The sequence below is a fragment of the Peromyscus eremicus genome, chromosome 19 (genome assembly GCF_949786415.1).
Source record: "Peromyscus eremicus chromosome 19, PerEre_H2_v1, whole genome shotgun sequence".
Lineage (NCBI taxonomy): Eukaryota > Metazoa > Chordata > Mammalia > Rodentia > Cricetidae > Peromyscus > Peromyscus eremicus.
The window spans coordinates 27278774-27297865 of record NC_081435.1 but is presented as its reverse complement, the minus strand read 5'-3'; the positions used below and the strand labels follow the sequence as shown (position 1 = coordinate 27297865).

The 19092-nt window shown below is 55.6% G+C and overlaps 1 protein-coding gene across 1 annotated transcript; it reads left to right on the top strand.

Annotated features, from left to right (window-relative positions):
• Nucleotides 1–1959: 1959 nt before the first annotated feature.
• Pcdh1 (protocadherin 1) lies at nucleotides 1960–16553 on the top strand. Its single transcript, XM_059246467.1, has 4 exons — nucleotides 1960–2817; nucleotides 5746–7941; nucleotides 12947–13166; nucleotides 15342–16553. The coding sequence occupies exons 1-4, from the start codon at nucleotides 1981–1983 to the stop codon at nucleotides 15737–15739; spliced, it is 3651 nt and encodes a 1216-aa protein (XP_059102450.1). The 5' UTR covers nucleotides 1960–1980; the 3' UTR covers nucleotides 15740–16553.
• Nucleotides 16554–19092: the final 2539 nt, after the last annotated feature.

Sequence of the window (19092 nt, the reverse complement as noted above, 5' to 3'; positions counted from 1 at the left end):
GTAGGGTTGCGGGCGGTGGCAAAACCTGTCTTCAGTGGGATGGGCATGGTCAGTGTCAGGTCTGGGACAGAGATTCTAGAAGTAGGGAAAATGAATGGAACTTGAAACCCTCCTCCCACAGAAAATGCTGGACCAGAAATTTGGGATTGGAATAGAGGAAGGGTTCGCCATGGTTGTTTTTGGAGATGAGAAACCAGTGACTGGGGCAGTTCTGGCAGGTCTGGTAACCCAGGCAGGTGGACAGCCTCAGAATGGGGTGAGGAAAGAGGCAGGCTATTGTGGTGAATGAAGGTGGTGCAATTGTAATCTAGGGTGTGCACGGCTTAGCCTCCTGGAAGGATCTAGGGGTGGCAGAGAGAGGAGGCCATGAGATACACTGGACCAGTTAGAGACGGGGGAAGGGATGAATATGCATCAGGTTCTGGATGTAGGCAAGGACAAGGGTCAAACAGGAGCCAGAGCCAGGTGTGGTAGTGCACATCTGTAACCCCAGCATTCTGGTTTTGTTGTTTTGTTTAGAGACAGGGTTTCAATCCCAGCATTCTGGAAGCTGAGTCAGGAGGAATTCAAGGCTAGTCTGGGATACCTAGTGAGACTTTATCTCAAAGAACAAGGTCTGGGAATGTAGCTCAGTGGTAGACCATTTATCTAGTCTATGCAATGCCCTGTGCTCAATTCTCAGCACTGGGGGGAAAAATAAATAGATGGAATAATTGATAGATAGATAAACAAACCAGGAGGCAGCTGATCATCTGGAGAGCAGAGACAGTGGACCAGTGAAGGCTGATGGTGTCATCGCAGCTCTGTCCCAGTTAGACCCGCTGGGCTCTCTGTTGCTAAGGACAGGCCAGGGCAGCTCCCAATGTCAATTTGAGGGTCAGTCAGTCCTAACCCCAATCTTGACCTCTACTCCTTTCTTCTACACACTTGCCCATAGCAACAGGCAGCAAGGAGTCCCGGGAACTGTGTGTGTCACACACATACACACACACACACACACACACACACACACACAGTGCTTTGAAACACATTTGTGGGGAAGTCAGGGAGGGCTAACACCTACTCAACTTTAGCATTTTCTTATCAAATTTTTTTTTAATTATATTTATTTGTGAGTTGGGGAATGCATGCCACAGAATGTATATGGAGGTCGGAGGGTAACTTACAAGGGTCAGTTCTCTCCTTTCAATGTAGGTCCCAGGGATTGAACACGGGTCATCAGGCTTGGCAGTAGGCACCTTTACCCACTGTGCCATCTCACTGGCCCTGCTGCTAGCCATTTTCACAAGATATTGGCATTTGATTGTGGGAGTGGGGAACATTGGGCACTGTGGATGCTGTTTGTCAAAAAAGGAGGAATTGGGATGTAATAACTCATACGCGTGAGCTTACTTGGTATTTCAGAAGAAAGGGAAGTGAAATACTCTTCCTCTAGCTAACATGAATGGAAAGTATGGGCAATAATGGCTCTTGGGGTCTAGGGCACCTGCGGGGTGGGTGCACGTTGCTTTTGTGCTGCAGATGTGGGGAGGAGTGCTCCCACCGGAGGTGTCCCAGGCCTAACCCTTCCACTTGCTTTTGCTGCCTATCTCAGTATCAAGGTAATTACCATGGGTGACTAAGGCAGGATGCTGGTGAGAAGGAGGAGGTGTTGTGCAAAGCACAGAACTGAAAGCAGGGTGGGGGGGCGGGACCCAGGAACGTCAGCTGGGTAAGGGCGTGCCATGGGCAGGAGCTGCTCTAGACCTGCCTGTCGTCTTACCAACTTCTCCAGCTGGGTCAGACACAGCTGCTACACCCCACTGTGGGTGAGGCTCTGGGTTCTGGGCTGGGGTTGACTCTCTCTATGGGAGAATGGTGAATCGGTGGGAGAGGGAGAGTGGGGGAATTGTCTCTGTCAGCCTTTGGGGTCAACTTCTTCATAGCTGATGGCCTCTACTTTGTCTTCTTGTAGTTCTCCTGATTCTGGAGCCTGCCGGGATGGGGCCTCTGAGGCCCAGCCCAGGGCCTGGGGGGCAGCAGTTGCTGCTGCCCCCCTTACTGCTGGCACTACTGCTCCTGTTGGCTCCATCTGCAAGCCATACCACCCAGGTGTTATACAAGGTACCAGAGGAACAGCCGCCCAACACCCTCATTGGGAGCCTTGCCGCTGACTACGGTTTTCCAGACGTGGGCCATCTGTATAAACTCGAGGTAGGTGCTCCATACCTGAGAGTGGATGGCAAGACCGGTGACATTTTCACCACCGAGACCTCCATTGACCGAGAGGGGCTCCGTGAGTGCCAGAACCAGATCCCTGGGAACCCCTGTATCCTGGAGTTTGAGGTGTCTATCACGGACCTCGTGCAGAATGGCAGCCCCCGGCTGCTAGAGGGCCAGATAGAGGTGCAGGACATCAACGACAACACACCCAACTTTGCCTCGCCGGTCATCACCCTGGCCATCCCTGAGAACACCAACATCGGCTCGCTCTTCCCCATCCCACTGGCCACAGACCGTGATGCTGGCCCCAACGGTGTGGCATCCTATGAGCTGCAGGCTGGGCCTGAGGCCCAGGAGCTATTTGGACTGCAGGTGGCCGAGGACCAGGAAGAGAAGCAGCCACAGCTCATTGTCATGGGCAACCTGGACCGTGAGCGTTGGGACTCCTACGACCTCACCATCAAGGTTCAGGATGGCGGCAACCCTCCACGCGCCAGCAGTGCCCTGCTGCGGGTCACCGTTCTTGACACAAATGACAACGCTCCCAAGTTCGAGCGGCCGTCCTACGAAGCGGAGTTGTCTGAGAACAGCCCCATTGGCCACTCGGTCATCCAGGTGAGAGGCTTCCTCCATCTAACTTGTCAGGGTGACCCACCTTCAGAAATGGGACCCACCAAAACCGGGTGGGAGGGTCCTTCACTGAGGGGAAACAAACAAACAAACAAACAAAAAAAACCCAGAATGTTGTGGGAAAGCTCCCTTCTCCCCAGCCCCAGGCAAAGGAGAATTTCTCATCCACTTCCTCTCCTCCATCTGAACAAGCGACCGTGACATAGCATCTAAATATCGTCATACTTCCCCGTCAGATTCAACTTAGGGCAACTTCTGGGAAATGACATCACTCCAAGCTCAGGGATTGCCTTCTCCTTAGCTTGGGCTGGATCAAGGAACTCACCTTTGACCCAGTAGACCCTCTCCTGCCATGAGAGGATCTTCCCACCCAGGGGCAGGTCTCCTTTAGCCAGGTGAGATTTTGTTTCGGCTGGCGACACAGCCTCGTTCTCAATGAAGTCATGAGGCTGTGTCAGCCAGGAGGGTCCTCAGTTCTGACAGACCACGCTGGACTGTGGGTACATTTGCCTCCTGACCCAGCCATGGGGTACCATGGGTTTGTGGTGTGTGAGACAGCTGTGGAGGGGTCAGTAACGCTGTGAGAGTTCTCAGCAGCCTTCTGCATGGGAACTGCCCCAGGGGTTGGGCAGCAGCTTGGTGGGGCTGGGGCCTGGGAGGGAGCAGAGAAGCGTCCCTGCAGACAGGTGGGTGTATCTCCCGCTCTCATCTCAGCCCTGGCCTCCCGCCAGCCCCATCTTCTTTCTCCTTCCCCCATGGGCTGAAGCTATCTCTGTCCATAATGGGAGCAAGCTAAAGAGAGTTCAGCTAGCCTGGACACCGTTACCCAACCTGAGAGACCCTTCGTTCTGGGTCCTGGAGCTGAAGTGAGTGGGTGGCAGTTTCCATCTTTTCTAGAGGCCGGTGGACTAGAATACAGAAATGAGGCTGAGAAAGAATAGAAAGACAGCCGTTCGGGATGGCGAATAATAATAGCCCAGGTGCCAGGCACTGTTCTCAATGCACTATGCGTATTATATAAATTAATCCTTACAGTACAAGGTAAGTAAGCATTATCCCCATTTTACAGATGAGAAGCTGAGCCCATAGAGATGTCTTAATTTGCCTGGGGTCAGAGCCCATCTTAGCCCATGTCCTATCGTCTTGCTTTACATCGCCTCAGAGATGACACAGGACAGAGGCCTGAGAGGCCGGCGTCATAGACAGAAACCAAGATGGGAGGTGGGCGGGGGGGGGGGGGGGGGGGGGGAGGAGATAGCTAAGAAGTAAGACGACCAATCTGGAGACAGGGAGGGTCTAGGAGCATAGCCACAGGGCTGGTGGTGGACAGACTGGGGTTGGGTAGGGAAAATGGCTAGAGGTTTGCCTTCAAAGGTGTGAAGGGAACCAGGGTAGCCGGGGCCCTTGTCCAGGAGTCTCCTCTATAGAAAAGCCTTAGCAGGTATGGATGGACTTCCCTTCCTAAGGAGGACCGAAGTCCAGCTGTGGCATGAGGGCCTCTAGGTGCAGGGCTCAGCGTTGTGAAATTGGATTTCTTAGAAACAGAGGGATAGGTGAATGAATGATTGACAGACAGATCAAAAGAAAGGGTGTATTAAAAAATTAAGGATCACTTGCCATGTTCTAGGCGTTAGGTATTTCTTTGTATTATCCCTTTTAACCTTCGCCACAGTCTTATGAAATGAGTCTATTATTCATCCCCATTTTATACCTTTGTAAAGTGAGGCTTGGGAAGATTAAATAATTGGCCCAAGGCCACATAATTAATTGGAAAGCAGTAGAGCTGGGATTTGAACCCAAGACTTTGATTTTGCTCCCTAGAGACTGCCAAGGTATGCCTACTACTTTTTTCCACCCTCTCCCCGAGACAGACAGACAGACACACACACACACACACACACACACACACACACACACACACACACTTCATTACGTTCTGTTTGGCTGTAAATACTTCCAACCCCTCCCCAGTGGTACCTCACAGCCATCCCCACCTGGCTTCTGTTGCCCCATTACCACCCATGTTTGTGTAGACTTGGTCCCAGTGCAGGGCGGCATTGGCGTGGGAGGGCGTGCCCACTGCAAAGGGACAGGCAGTTCATTGTTTGGTGCTGGAAGCCCAGCCCGCTGCCAGCAGGCTCTGTGGCCTGCACCAACCCCTCCCTTCTGGCCCCAGGCTCAGGCCGGATTCCTCACACTGGTGCCTTGCCAGCAACAGACAACAGTCAAGGAGCCACAGAAACAGGTTTCCCCAGTTTGACAGCCGTGGCTGGGTTGGGCCTGCTGGGCTCTTTCTGACCCGTATCTCTATCTGGCTGATTTCAATAGCAATCCCCTCAACTGGGGCCTCTAGTTGGGTATGGGGGGTCTCCACTGATGCATGCACACACACGAACAAAAACACCTTCTCTGCGCTCAGCTATCACGGCTTCCAGTCACATACTTCTGTGTATGTCACATGCCTGCACACAAGATATGTACATAAGGACACGCATGCCCACCATCTATCTCTATGGCTCAAACACTTTGTCATCCCTTCAGAAGTGGGGGTGGGACGGGCTGGGAGTGCAGTTCATTTGGCTGAAAGGGTTTGCTCAATGCTCCTTGGCTCATCTCGGTGTTTAGGTAGACTGGCACAAATGAGGAGTGGAATGTAATTCTGCCTGGTCCTAGTGATGCAGGGTCACTGAGGAGGATTTGCGAGCTGCATCTGGGCTCTTGAGGAAAATAGGTTAGCAGTGTCTACCTGGGTGTCAGGCCAGGGTGGAGTGCCGCTTCTGGAAAGGGTGCTAAGTGAGCTTCATTGAGTCTGCTGTGCTTGCGGGAAAGGACATCAGCAGCGCTGTGCTTGCGGGAAAGGACATCAGCAGCGCGTGCACCTTAACTTTACTAACCTGTCCCTGTTCCCTCTAGGTGAAAGCCAATGACTCGGACCAAGGTGCCAATGCAGAGATTGACTATACCTTCCACCAGGCTCCTGAAGTTGTCAGGCGTCTTTTGCGACTAGACAGAAACACTGGACTCATCACCGTTCAGGGTCCCGTGGACCGTGAGGATCTCAGCACCCTGCGTTTCTCCGTGCTCGCCAAGGACCGAGGCGCCAACCCGAAGAGTGCCCGTGCCCAGGTAGCTGTGACTGTGAAGGACATGAACGACAATGCCCCCACCATTGAGATCCGAGGCATAGGGCTCGTGACTCACCAAGATGGGATGGCTAATATATCCGAGGACGTGGCCGAGGAGACCGCTGTGGCCTTGGTGCAGGTGTCTGATCGAGACGAGGGAGAGAACGCAGCGGTCACCTGTGTGGTAGCAGGTGATGTGCCCTTCCAGCTCCGCCAGGCCAGTGAGACCGGCAGTGACAGCAAGAAAAAGTACTTCCTGCAGACCACCACCCCTCTCGACTATGAGAAAGTCAGAGACTATACCATCGAGATCGTGGCTGTGGACTCCGGCAACCCCCCACTCTCTAGCACCAACTCCCTCAAGGTCCAGGTGGTGGATGTCAACGACAACGCCCCTGTCTTCACCCAGAGCATCACTGAAGTCGCCTTCCCAGAAAACAACAAACCTGGGGAAGTGGTGGCCGAGGTCACCGCCAGTGATGCCGACTCCGGTTCTAATGCCGAGCTGGTCTATTCTCTGGAACCTGAGCCAGCCGCCCAAGGCCTCTTCACGATCTCACCCGAGAATGGAGAGATCCGGGTGAAGACATCCCTGGACCGGGAACAGAGAGACAGCTATGAGCTGAAGGTGGTGGCGGCTGACCGGGGCAGTCCCAGCCTTCAGGGTACAGCCACGGTCCTCGTCAACGTGCTTGACTGTAACGACAATGACCCCAAATTCATGCTGAGCGGCTACAACTTCTCAGTGATGGAGAACATGCCAGCGCTGAGTCCAGTGGGCATGGTGACCGTCATCGATGGAGACAAGGGGGAGAATGCCCGCGTACAGCTCTCGGTAGAGCAGGACAATGGTGACTTTGTTATCCAGAACGGCACAGGCACCATCTTATCCAGTTTGAGCTTCGACAGGGAGCAGCAGAGTACCTATACCTTCCAACTGAAGGCCGTAGACGGTGGCGTCCCCCCTCGCTCGGCGTATGTCGGGGTCACCATCAATGTGTTGGATGAGAATGACAATGCACCCTTTATCACCGCCCCCTCCAACACATCTCACCGGCTGCTGACCCCGCAGACGCGTCTTGGTGAGACAGTCAGTCAGGTGACGGCGGAGGACATTGACTCTGGCGTCAACGCTGAGCTGACCTATAGCATCGCTGGGGGCAACCCCTACGGACTCTTCCAGATCGGGTCACATTCAGGTGCCATCACCCTGGAGAAGGAGATTGAACGGCGCCACCACGGCTTGCACCGCCTGGTGGTGAAGGTCAGTGACCGCGGCAAGCCCCCGCGCTATGGCACGGCCTTGGTCCACCTCTACGTCAATGAGACCTTAGCCAACCGCACACTGCTGGAGACCCTCCTGGTCCACAGCCTGGACACACCATTGGATATTGACATTGCCGGGGATCCGGAATACGAGCGTTCCAAGCAGCGTGGCAACATTCTCTTTGGTGTCGTAGCCGGTGTGGTGGCCGTGGCCTTACTCATCGCCCTGGCGGTGCTCGTGCGCTACTGCCGGCAGCGGGAGGCCAAGAGTGGCTATCAGGCTGGCAAGAAGGAGACGAAGGACCTGTATGCCCCCAAGCCCAGCGGCAAGGCTGCTAAAGGAAACAAGAGCAAGGGGAAGAAGAGCAAGTCCCCGAAGCCTGTGAAGCCGGTGGAGGACGAGGATGAGGCTGGGCTGCAGAAGTCCCTCAAGTTCAACCTAATGAGCGACGCCCCGGGGGACAGTCCCCGAATCCACCTGCCCCTCAACTACCCACCAGGCAGCCCCGACTTAGGCCGCCATTATCGCTCCAACTCCCCACTGCCTTCCATCCAGCTGCAACCCCAGTCACCCTCGGCCTCCAAGAAGCACCAGGTGGTGCAGGACCTGCCGCCCGCAAACACATTTGTGGGCACCGGGGATACCACGTCCACGGGCTCCGAGCAGTACTCCGACTACAGCTATCGCACCAACCCCCCCAAATACCCCAGCAAGCAGGTAGGCCAGCCCTTTCGGCTTAGCACGCCCCAGCCCCCACCCCACCCCTACCATGGGGCCATCTGGACCGAGGTGTGGGAGTGATGGGGCAGGTGTGTCTTGCCTGCCATGATCAACTAGATCATGTGGGAGCATCCTGAGCTGGCTGTGGGAGGTGGGGACACTGATCTGGGGGGATGGAGGCCTCACCTAGGACCCACTGATGGGGGAGCTCTGTAAGTGTCCTGCCTTGCTCCTCCCCACAAGGGAGAAGTCTGTGACTTGTCAGATCCCAGGATGCTCAAGTAGCTGCTGGGTCTTTCAGGAGGAGCTAATGGGCAGGTGAATACAGGTCTGGAGACAGACGGGAACAGGGTAAAATGGGAGGAGACTATTCTGGGTCTCTCTCGGAGATCAGCTGTACAGGTGCTCCTGTGGAGGGGACACACAAGACCTAGAATCTGGGTGGGGACTCTACTGGGGAGGGGGGAACCTCTCCACTTGTGCCTTCTGTATGTACTGTGTATTAACTTCTTCCTCATCCCCAGGCCCCGGGGGGGCTGGCCCCGCATCCCCTACCCCAGCCCTATTCACGTGGTCCTGATAATAAAGTTCTCTATTTTTGGAGTTTTGGTTTCTTATTTCCCCGGAACTGAGAGAAGCAGCGAGAGAGACTGGAAGCAGCTTTGTTCTCAAATCCTGCCTCAATTCCACCATGGCTACCCTTTGTCCTTCCCTGCTCCCTGGGCCCTGCTACTTTACTCCAGCCCTATCTTAGTATGTCATCTCCTGCCCACCCCCACGCCCATCTCCATGTCTGCAGAAAGCTCCAGCCTTAAAACATGGTAGCATGCTCCCTCACCCCACGGTTGTGAGGCCTTCCACCTGGCCTGAGACTCTTCACCAAGAAAGGGTAGGCGGAGAGGCTCTGTCTCCTCGTCCATCTGCCTAAACGGAGCAGCTTCTCAGAGACTTGATACCACAGCACCTGTGTGGGGTGGCAGCCAGCCTTCCTGCCTCAGGTGAAGCCAGAGAACCTTTTGATTACACCATCCACCTTCCCTCAGGGCAAGATCTTCCCCCAAGTCCCTTTCCCAGCCTCTTCGTCACACCAACACTCAGTAATTAGCTGGCCCTGCCCTGGGTCTCCCCATGATCACCAGCCTGGGCTCCAGAGAGGGAGGGCCCTGGGAGAGGCGAGGGGCTTCTCCTGCTTCAGAGACCCACTTTACACCCTTGTGCTTGGGTGATCCATTGTCATAGGATGAGGTGTCCCAATTCTGCCTCCTGCCCAAGGCCACCTCCCACCCCGTCCCTCCCCTCCTTACTCCATCCAGGACTGCCAGCTAGCTCGCTCTCTCTCTCCCTCCGTCTCTCACTTCTTGCTCTCCTGGGTCTGCCCTGTCTCTGGTTGTACCTGAGAGAAGTTAAGGTGTGGATGAGGGGCCTCTAGTCCTGGGGGAGCCTCTGAGGCCAGAGGCAACCTATCTCCATGGTGACCAAAGAGGCCTGAGACACTCCCAGGAGGTCCAAGGCGCCAGCTCCCTTCTGTAAACTCCCCAAAGCCCTGGGATACCCCCAAAGTGAAAAACATCTGAAGAGTTTTGGAGGGGCGGGGTATGGGGAGGTCATATCTAGTAACAACTTCTTTCTTCCGAGAAGTCAGCTGTCTGTCGGGTGACCTCCAGAAACTCCTGGCCTCACACTTTCTCTTCCATTTCTGCCTTGCGACCTTGACTCCTTCCAATTCCTTTAGTTCATTGGTCCCTCTTTTTCCCTCAAGGTCTAAGGGATCGCCCCTCACTGGGCTCCAGCCCACCCAGCCCATCCATGGAACCACACTGAATACCTCCTCCCAACATTTGAGTAGAACAAAACCTTCCACTACCCGTTGTCATCGACAGAATACATAGGCCGAGTTCCTACTGCATGCTCAGCGTGGTACTCAATTTTGGTAGAAAAAAATGGCAACAAGTGAAATGAATCCCAAGTGACAACTGAGAAGGGCCATAGGAAGCTTTTCCTTACGTGTACTGTAAAATAGTTTAACTTTCTTTTTGAGACAGGGTCTCACTATGTAGCTTTGAATGGCCTGGAGCTTGCTGTATAGACCTGGCTGGCCTTGAACTCACAGAGATAGATCCACTGCCTCTACTTTCCTAGTGCTGGAATTAACTCATCTGCCACCGCGTCTGAGTCCATGGAACTTTTATTACCGCTGTTCTTTCCCATTGTGGGAGGCCTTGCTAGTCGCAAGGTACCATATGTGAATTCAGTCAGTGCTCTTAACTTCGACACAGGCCAGTTTATTATAGTCATTTCACATAAGTGAAAACTAGCAGTTGATGGAGTCAGAATTTAAATATAAAGCATCACGGAATCTGATTTCCAGAGTCTGCCATTATCTACTATACAATTAAAAGCTGATTCCACGGTCAAGTTAGTGAGAGACTAGCTATCACTAGCTATCACTTAAACAGTTCTGCAAAGCCCTGTAACCAAGAGTGAACTTGTTAAACTTGTCTAACTGAGTTTTCCACATTTGTTTGACTGTAGCGCCTCCTCCTACTTTGAGGGCATAATGTGGGGGAAATAGGAAAGGGCTTCTGGGAGGAGAATAGAAACCCAGAGCCAGCTTGTCAGTGATGGGTAAGATTTGGGCAGAAGGGCCCCCTTGCCTAAGGGTCACTGTGTGAGCAGCTCTTGAAGCGCGGGTGAGCATGACCAGGTTGGAGGCAGGAAGAGGGCAGAAGGGAACAATTTGGTTGGAGTGGAGAGTGTGGGAGAGAGCACAGTGAGTCCGGAAGAACTATACATTGGAGAGGACAAGGATGCCTTGCTAAATGTCCCTCAGGAAGAAAAGTCCCTTACATCTCAGTTTTCCGGATGAACTGAACTTTAGAAAGAGCACCCGCTTTGCCTAGCCTGTGTCAAGCCCTAGCTCAATCCCCATTTGTGCTGGGGGGGGGGGGCCGCTGGAGTACCAAGGTTTGGACCAAGGATTGCAGAGGGGATGATGGGTGGATGGATTTGGCTGAACTTAGGGAGAAAGGGCCAACAACATTCAAGATCCTAATTGATAGGGCGGAGGGGTGGGGATGAGGGAGAAACTACCAGGATTCCCAGGTGGATATCAGCTTTCTGAGTGCGGGTGACAAGACAGTGATGAGCTCACTGCCTATGTGAAAGACAATCGATGAGAAATAATTTGATTTCTGACATGTTGGATCTGGAGGGTCAGTATGGGTAGCCCATGAAGTACTCAGCAAGTACTCAGGATCAGAGATTGAGTGATTTGGGACCTGGTCTTTTGAGATTTGATAGAATTGCAGGAGCAGTTAAGGTTGAGTATAACCCCCTAGTGTTTCACTGATGGGGGAAAGCCCGAGGGACTTGTCTACATGCAGGACTGAAGCCCCTGCTTACCAGCTTCTTTAGGAAAGAAGGGCTTGTGGCCAGTCTTGACAGAAAACAAGAAGGAGAAACACCAACAACCAGGCTGCCTTTGAGGACTGTCCTGGAGCCTGTTTATCCCATTACCGGGTGGACCTCGCTCCTTTGTAGCCTAGCCCCAAAGGTGCAGTTCTGGAGAGTTTGTTTCATCATCCACACCTTCCATTGTTTGGGACTGAACGGGTTCCTGAAAACGTGGGGAGGTAGCATTGGGCTGTCCTGCCAGTACCAAAGCTCCTTGTCCTGACACCCCTACCCTTGACCTCAGACATTAATAGGGGGTTGGGAAGGGGTTTTACAAAGGTGTGGGAAGTGGGTTTACAAACCCGAGATCACCTCTCTTGGCTGTTTCCTGGACCTTCATAAAAAGGGCCACAGAGCTGAGACAAGGTGCCTGTGTCTTGGAGGATTAGAGTCTGTTGATTCATCAACAGGACCTGGGCCTTGCTGCTCCTCTGGCCTCCAGGGACCTGGGATCTGTGCCCTCCACAACTCTTAATTTCTGGTTGGCAGGAAAAGCAGTGGAGGTCCCAGGTGGGTGGCTTGATGGTTGTGCCAAGTGCCAGGCTGAGGTTGCCAGGTTCCTGGTCTGATCATTAACCCGTGGCAGGCAAACAGGATTGCTGGCAGGGAACAGCCTGTCACTGTTCGATTCTCCCAATGCCAGGACTCAGTCTAAGTCCAAATCTGGATCCACCAAGCAGGGGGTCCTTTCTATTTCCTAGAGGGGACTCCATAGAGAGGAGCCTTCCCAAGCCTTGATGGGTGTCCCGTGCTCCGCCACACTGGGCCTGCGTTCTCTGACACCCGGTGTCTGACTTCTTATCAAGTTCCCTCTCCTCCCTCCATCCCCTCCCACACTCAGGCCTCCATGAAGGGATTTGTAGAGAGCTGGGGCCTGAGTAGGAGGGGCCCTTGGAGGCCTGAGCACTGCAAACTTGGTCTGAGGAGCAAGATGCAAGAGGTTGGTACCCTTTGGATGGAGGCAATGGGAAGTTGCAGAGCAGTGAGCCAGGAGAGGAACTCAAGCCTGGAAGGTACAGTTAGAGGAACAGGGGGTTCCGTGTGGAAGAGCTGTGTGGGAGCTAGGCGTCCTCTGCTTTCAGGAAGCTATTATTTCAGAAGCTTGAGGCTGTGCTGGTGTTTAGAGGCGAGGCTGGCACCTGGAGTTGCCTGAGACTGGGCTGTCCTGCTCTTGGGCTCTACTCTGTACTGCAGTCCATTCTGTTCTGAAAGGCAAGGGAGGCCATGCCTGTGTCGGAAAGCTGAGCTGAAACAGTGTTGTGCTGGGCTAGGATTGTCATGGCAGTCTGGGGCTGTAATAACAGTGGGGCCTACGCTGTGTGGGGACTTTCAGTGTGTGGACTTGGCTGTATTGGGAGCTAGCCTCGAATTAAGAGGCATCTCTACTAGTGTCTATGCTTTCTGGGGCCTCTGCTGTACTAAACGGGCTGGGCCTCTTCTTGGCTGTTGCTGAGACCTGGGAGGGTCTTGCTGGGTGTGGAACTGGTGTGGTGCTGGGCCCCATGGAGGGGGCTAAGGCAGCCAAGAGTAACAATCTCTCTCCCTACAGTTACCTCACCGCCGTGTGACCTTCTCGGCCACCAGCCAGGCCCAGGAGCTGCAGGACCCGTCACAGCACAGTTACTATGATAGTGGCCTGGAAGAGTCCGAAACACCATCTAGCAAGTCATCCTCAGGGCCCCGACTTGGTCCCCTGGCCCTACCTGAGGACCACTATGAGCGCACCACCCCTGATGGCAGCATAGGTGAAATGGAGCACCCCGAGAATGGTGAGGAGCGTCGGTGTGTTTGAGGCGTCTTAGGAATGAGTTGAAGTCCAAGAAGAGCAATGATGTTTTAAGATGATCCTTTGTGTCTTGAGTTCTGCTTGTGTGTTCTGTAGTAAGCACCATGCTTTCAGATCTATCTCCTCATCGACTCCTCCTCACACTCTCTGACCTGAGGACTTTATGGTACCCACTTTACAGCGGGGGGGGGGGGGGACGACAGGGGGACTGAGACTCAGAGAGGTTCTGCAACTGGCCCCAAATTACACATCTGGAAAGTGACAGATCTGGCAGGGATTCCTAGCTATGTCCGACTCTGGGGTCTTTGGGTAGCATTGCCTTACGCTGACTTCCTGGGAACAGGGACCCCTGAGAATGAGAACGGTGGCCAGGAGGTGAGGACACCGGAAGGAGGATGGTGGTCCCCAGATGAGTGAGAGGGTCTGAGATGAGAGCATGATGCTCCCAGATGCTACGAAGAACTCAGAGAAGGATGGAATCTGCCCCCATCCCCCAGGAGAAGAGTGGGAGGAGGTCTGGAAGGGGCGGGCCTCTCTAGGAGGAGTTTGAAGGGAGGGGTTGGAGCAGAGGTGAGTGCGGGGAATGGATGGTGAGGTGTATTGTGAGAGCATGCCTGTGCTGCACATGTGTGTGTGCACGGGAGTGTGTGTGAGAAGGCGCCCATGGCAGCCTGTGGAGGAGAATCCGAACAAGCCAGCCCTTGGGGTAGAAGACTCTGACTTGGAGCTGTCCTTAGGTCTCACACCTCTCTTAGTTCAAAGTCTCCCTCCACCCCAAAGATGAAAAGTGCCAGTCTTCACCCTGAGTTCTAGGGCCCTGTCTAACCTCCCAAGCCCTGGGCCCAGAGCACCCTCTGCCCCCTCTCCTGCCACTCCGTGCGTGATCTCATGCCAGTCTCGTCCTTTTTGTGCCCGCGCAGAGCCGGCTGGCCGGAGCAGGCCCTGAGGCAGAGTGCCAGGTAGGTGGGAGCTGCTCTGGGGTCTGGGGTCTATGGGACTCGCCCCAGCGCCCAGCCCCGCCCACCCAGTGCTCTGTGCCATACTGGGTCCCCAACCATGAACTAAAGAGCTTTGGTGCTTTGAGGGTTAATAACAAAACTATCCCCTCCTCACCTTACACTGGCAGGAGGCCAAGCGAGGAGGGTGGGTGGTGCTGGGGGAGCCCCTGCCCCAGGCAGAGCTTCTCAGTCGTGTCCCTGAGGGGGGTCACTGCCTGGTGCTGTCCCTGAGTGAGGGCGGCCCAGGGGCAGCTGTGACAGGAAGTGCTCATGGCCCAGCCGTTCCCATGGAGACTCTGGCTGCCCAGCAACCACACTGGCTACTGCTGATGTCAGGCGGCCAACTCCTGTTCCCGTGGGTCTTCTGGGCAGGGAGCTGGGGGCAAGGCCAGGGTGGTGGCTGGTGAGGGGCTGGTGTGAGGTGGGCAGGGGCTGCATGTGTGTGCTTGTTGTGTGTGTGTGTGTGTGTGTGTGTGTGTGTGTGCTTGCTTATGTGTGAACATCCCACATAGAAGCTTGTCCCCTCCCCTTGGCTTTAAAGTAAGGCATTGCTGTGCTGGCGTGGGGTGGGGTGGGGTTTTAAGAAAGCTGGGAGCATGTAAGGCTTGAGGGGACTTGGAAGGAAGGTATGTGCCGTCTTTGTCTGGGGACAGAGGTGTCCAGTGGAGTAGATGTGTATAACCATGACTCTGTATGAGTGTGTGTGTGTGTGGGGGGGCCGCTCTAAATTAGGATGGGATTTCCTCAACCCTATCTGAGGGTGGAATTCCATGACGGAGCCTGTCTGGAGACAGGTGATGGTTTGTAGATAAGCTGTTTGTGCACCTGTCGGACGGAGGGCAGGTTCGGTGGGTGTGTGAGAAGAGTGCTGGAGGGTAGAGGAGGCTGGAAGAGCAGCACCTACTTAAGGAGTGTGTGTGTGTGTGTGTGTGTGTGTGTGTGTGTGTGTATGTGTTAGAACACTGACCTAGAGAGCAGCTGTACCTAGTGGGCTGCAGGTGAATAAGGGAAGCCGTGCTTGCCTGAGGGGGTGTGTGTCGCTCTGTGGGCTGGAGAAACCGCACCTCAGTTCAGAAGCAGAATGTAGATAACAATGGGGGGCCATGGAGCAGAGCTTTTCGAGGCCGCCGTCTCTAATGGCTGCCCTTGCTTTCCTACAGACCTCCGCCCTTTGCCCGATGTCGCCATGACGGGCACATGTACCCGGGAGTGCAGCGAGTTTGGTCACTCTGACACATGCTGGATGCCTGGCCAGTCGTCTCCCAGCCGCCGGACCAAGAGCAGCGCCCTCAAACTCTCCACCTTCGTGCCTTACCAGGACCGAGGAGGGCAGGAGCCTGCGGGCGCCGGCAGCCCCAGCCCCCCGGAAGACCGGAACACCAAAACGGCCCCCGTGCGCCTCCTGCCCTCCTACAGTGCCTTCTCCCACAGTAGCCATGACTCCTGCAAGGACTCGGCCACCTTGGAGGAAATTCCCCTGACCCAGACGTCGGACTTCCCACCCACAGCCACACCGGCATCTGCCCAGACCGCCGCCAAGCGTGAGATCTACCTGTGAGCCCCCTTCTGGCCGGCGGCCACCCCTCCCCCCAGTCGCCGGCCAGCTCCCAACTGGGTCTCTTCCTGGGCCCCACTCAATCCCTCCAGCGTGGACTCTGTGGCCAGGACCCGATCCACGGGAGTACTGGCTTCAAGACCACGTTGGCCCTCGCCCCCATGCAGGGTCCAGGTCCTTTCCCCCCAATCCTACCCGTTAGCTCCAAGGAGCCCCTTCATCCCCCTCTCTGGGGCTCCACCCAGAGGATGCCCATGAGGGCTCCTCTGCAATGACTGGGCTCCCTTCCATCTACTTCTAGGGAGCACCCCCTTGCTTTGGGCAGATGGTGGAGTCAAGAGTGGGCAGCACACTTTTTAAGTCATTGTTTCCTTCATGGCTGACCAGGGCGGTGTAGCCTTGCAGCTGGGTAAACTGGGGGACGTACTCCCTGGGAATGCTCCAAGGAAACGCTCCACCACCAGGGGCTCTCTGAAGGGCTGTTGTTACCAAAGGTGGGGTGGGGATTGGGGTGAGAGTGTTGTGAAGACCTCTTCTTCCAGCACCGCTCCTGGGCTGGCCCACCTGCTCACAGGCTCACGCCTGATCCCATCTGGGCACCCCCTTCCCCGCTGGTCTTGCGGCGTCTGTATATAAGGACCTTGGAATGATGTCCCCATTTCTGCCTGATTTGCAACTTTTCTCGTTGATGTTGTGTTGTCTTGGGGGACCCCTCTAGGGGGGACCTGCCCTGTGCCCCTCTCTTCCCTGCCGCAGTGCCCCCCACCCCAGGCCTCTATTGTTCCATGTTGTAAATACCCCTGGGGCCATGGTGGGATGGGGGTGCAGGCCAGGGAAACAAAGGGTGGGTGGGGGTGGGGACAGGGGTAACATTTGCCTATCAGCAGAGCTGGGCTTTTATTTAATTTTTTTTTTAAAAAAAATACAAATCTCTATTTTTTTGGAACTGTTGCGCTGTGCCCTGGGGGGTGGGGAATCCCCGCTCAGACTGGCCTCCCACACCCAGATGAGCATCACAGAGGGGCCCTGAGGCTGTGGGGGGGGGGGCAGCTGGACAGGGATGGGATGACTGTGCCTCTGGCCTGGTTGGGTGAGTTGGGAGCAGGAAAGTTTGCTCAGGGGGTGGCTGGTTGCTGCCCCCTATATGGGGGACCCGCACCTTGCCTCCTCCCTGCCCTCCAACCCCCAGCCCCTCGCCATGACTGACCCGTCAGCCTGTAAAACCACCATTGCCTTGATCTCAGGGGGTGGGAGGGCTGCCTCAGGGCACCCTGGGCTCCAGGCCCCTTCTTCCAGTTGGGCTTCCCTTCACCAGGGTCAGGGGTCCCATGGGGGAGGGGGCGGGGAGGTTAGGGGGCAGAGAAGCCCAGTCAGCCATGATGAGGTGGGGGTTTTCTTCACCTCAGGGGGCCAAGGTATGAGGGGTATCCTGCAGAGACCCCCATCTCCCACTGTGGCCATCTCAAAGCCTCAGCCTCTCTTCCTTCCAGAAGCCCCCCCCCTGCCTTGGCCTCTACCTCTCCAGCTCCCCAAGGGCCCAGGCTGGGAGGCTGGGGACTCAGGGTATGGCCCCCACTTGACCTAGTCTAAACTTGGGGGGGGGTGGCCCGTGTGCGGGGGGGGGGGTGGACAGGCTGCTGGGTCGTCTGGTGCCTTTGGGAGTTGTGCTGCTGGAGTCTTGACTCCTGTAACCCCAGAGACCCCACTCCCACCCCAGAAAAGCCAGGGGGCCTGTAGAATCACCCTATTCTCTGCCTCCTTACCCCTACTACTGTTTGGGGTAACAGTGCTGGGAAGGAGTGCATTGTTAGGGTGGTGGCCTCAGCGTCCACAGCCCTTCTATGGAGGGCAGTGGGTAGGGAGGCTAAGGTGACAACAGCCAGGTCTCGGGGTTGGCCAAAGGCTCCTTTCCCTGGGGGAGGCCCAGGAAGCGGGCCAGGGGCTTGTTCAAGACACAGCCCCTTTCCCCGGCACAAATGGGGCAGGTGCAATAGCGGACTGAGGTGCAGCGGCCTGGAGGGCTGTCCTGGGTCCTGAAGACTAGGATCTGGACGAAAAGATTGTAGGAGGCCTGTCTGCTCCAGGAAGGGGGTAGTCCAGCCAAGAGGCGTCCCTGGAGTCAGTAGACTCCCGCTGGAAGCTCTTGGTGGCCTGGTACCCTGGCCTGGCCTTGGAGACTCCTGAGCCCTGAGCAGGAGGGCAGAGGAACATTTTGCACAATGGAGAAGCCAGAAGGAAGGGGGTAGCCTAGATGGCTGGGAGGGCTCAGATGCACAGAGCAGAAGTCCTTCCACAGGCAAATGCAGGACCCTGGCCCCCTGGTTGGGGTAAGGGCACTGAGTCTGTCACCACCTGGGCACTCAAGAGGTGGAACCAAAGGTGGACAGGGGATGGCTAGCCCTGTTGGTCCCAGGTCTGTGAAACCCCTCCCCAATGCCTTGTGTCGCGTACAGTTTTATGTACCAATAGGCGACATTTGGCCAGAGGAGACCCCCCTCAAACCCAGCCTGACCCAGTCAGTGTCTTCCTAGAGGGGACCAAGTTGGTCCCCATCTCCCTACTTCAGAGCATGTCTCTTGGTAGGGGAAGGGTATGTGGGGACATATTTCCTAGGGTCCCTGAAGCATCTCTCACATCAGGAGGGAAGCTGTCTCTAGGCATCCCTAACCTGGGGGCTCTCTAGTCCCTATGTCTCCCTTTGGGAGTCTCTGGGGACATGAATTCCCACCGGGGACCATGGGAACATGTCTCTCTTCCCTATCCAGGCTCTCTCGGGAACCTGCTTGTCTCCCAGGGTTCCTGGGAGTACCTAAGACAAGTCAGTCTTGGCCGGCTCTCTTTCCAGGGAAAAAGCTGTCTCTGAAGCTCCCCGGAAGAGATGTCTCTGGCCCTCCCCCATCTCTCTTATGGGAGTGTCTGCCCTGCAGCATTTGGAATGAGACTGAACATTTCTGAATTGTCTTTTCTCCTAGGGGCTCTAGGATACCACTCTCTCCTGAGGGAGGCCCCCCTGGAGCCATTTCTTCCCTGGGTGGGGGCTGTCTCTGGTGTTGGGAGGGCTTGTGTTGACCATGTGAAAGTCTCTGGGGGGGGGCATCTCCTTGTGAGACTTCTCTGGGAGGGAGGGCCATCTCGCCCATGGGGGTTCCAGGGCGGGTATGTCTGCCCACGGGGAGGGGAGACTGTGTCTCCTCGGGTTATCTGAGTGGGGAGGGGGGCCGTGTCTCTCTCGTGTGTCGGGTGGGGGGGTGGGGAGGGGGGTTTGGGCGCGTCGGGTGCCCACTTCGGGGTCGTGTTTCTCTTGGTTCGTGCCACTTCCCACCGCCTCGCTCCTCCCGGGAAGGGCCCCCGCCCCC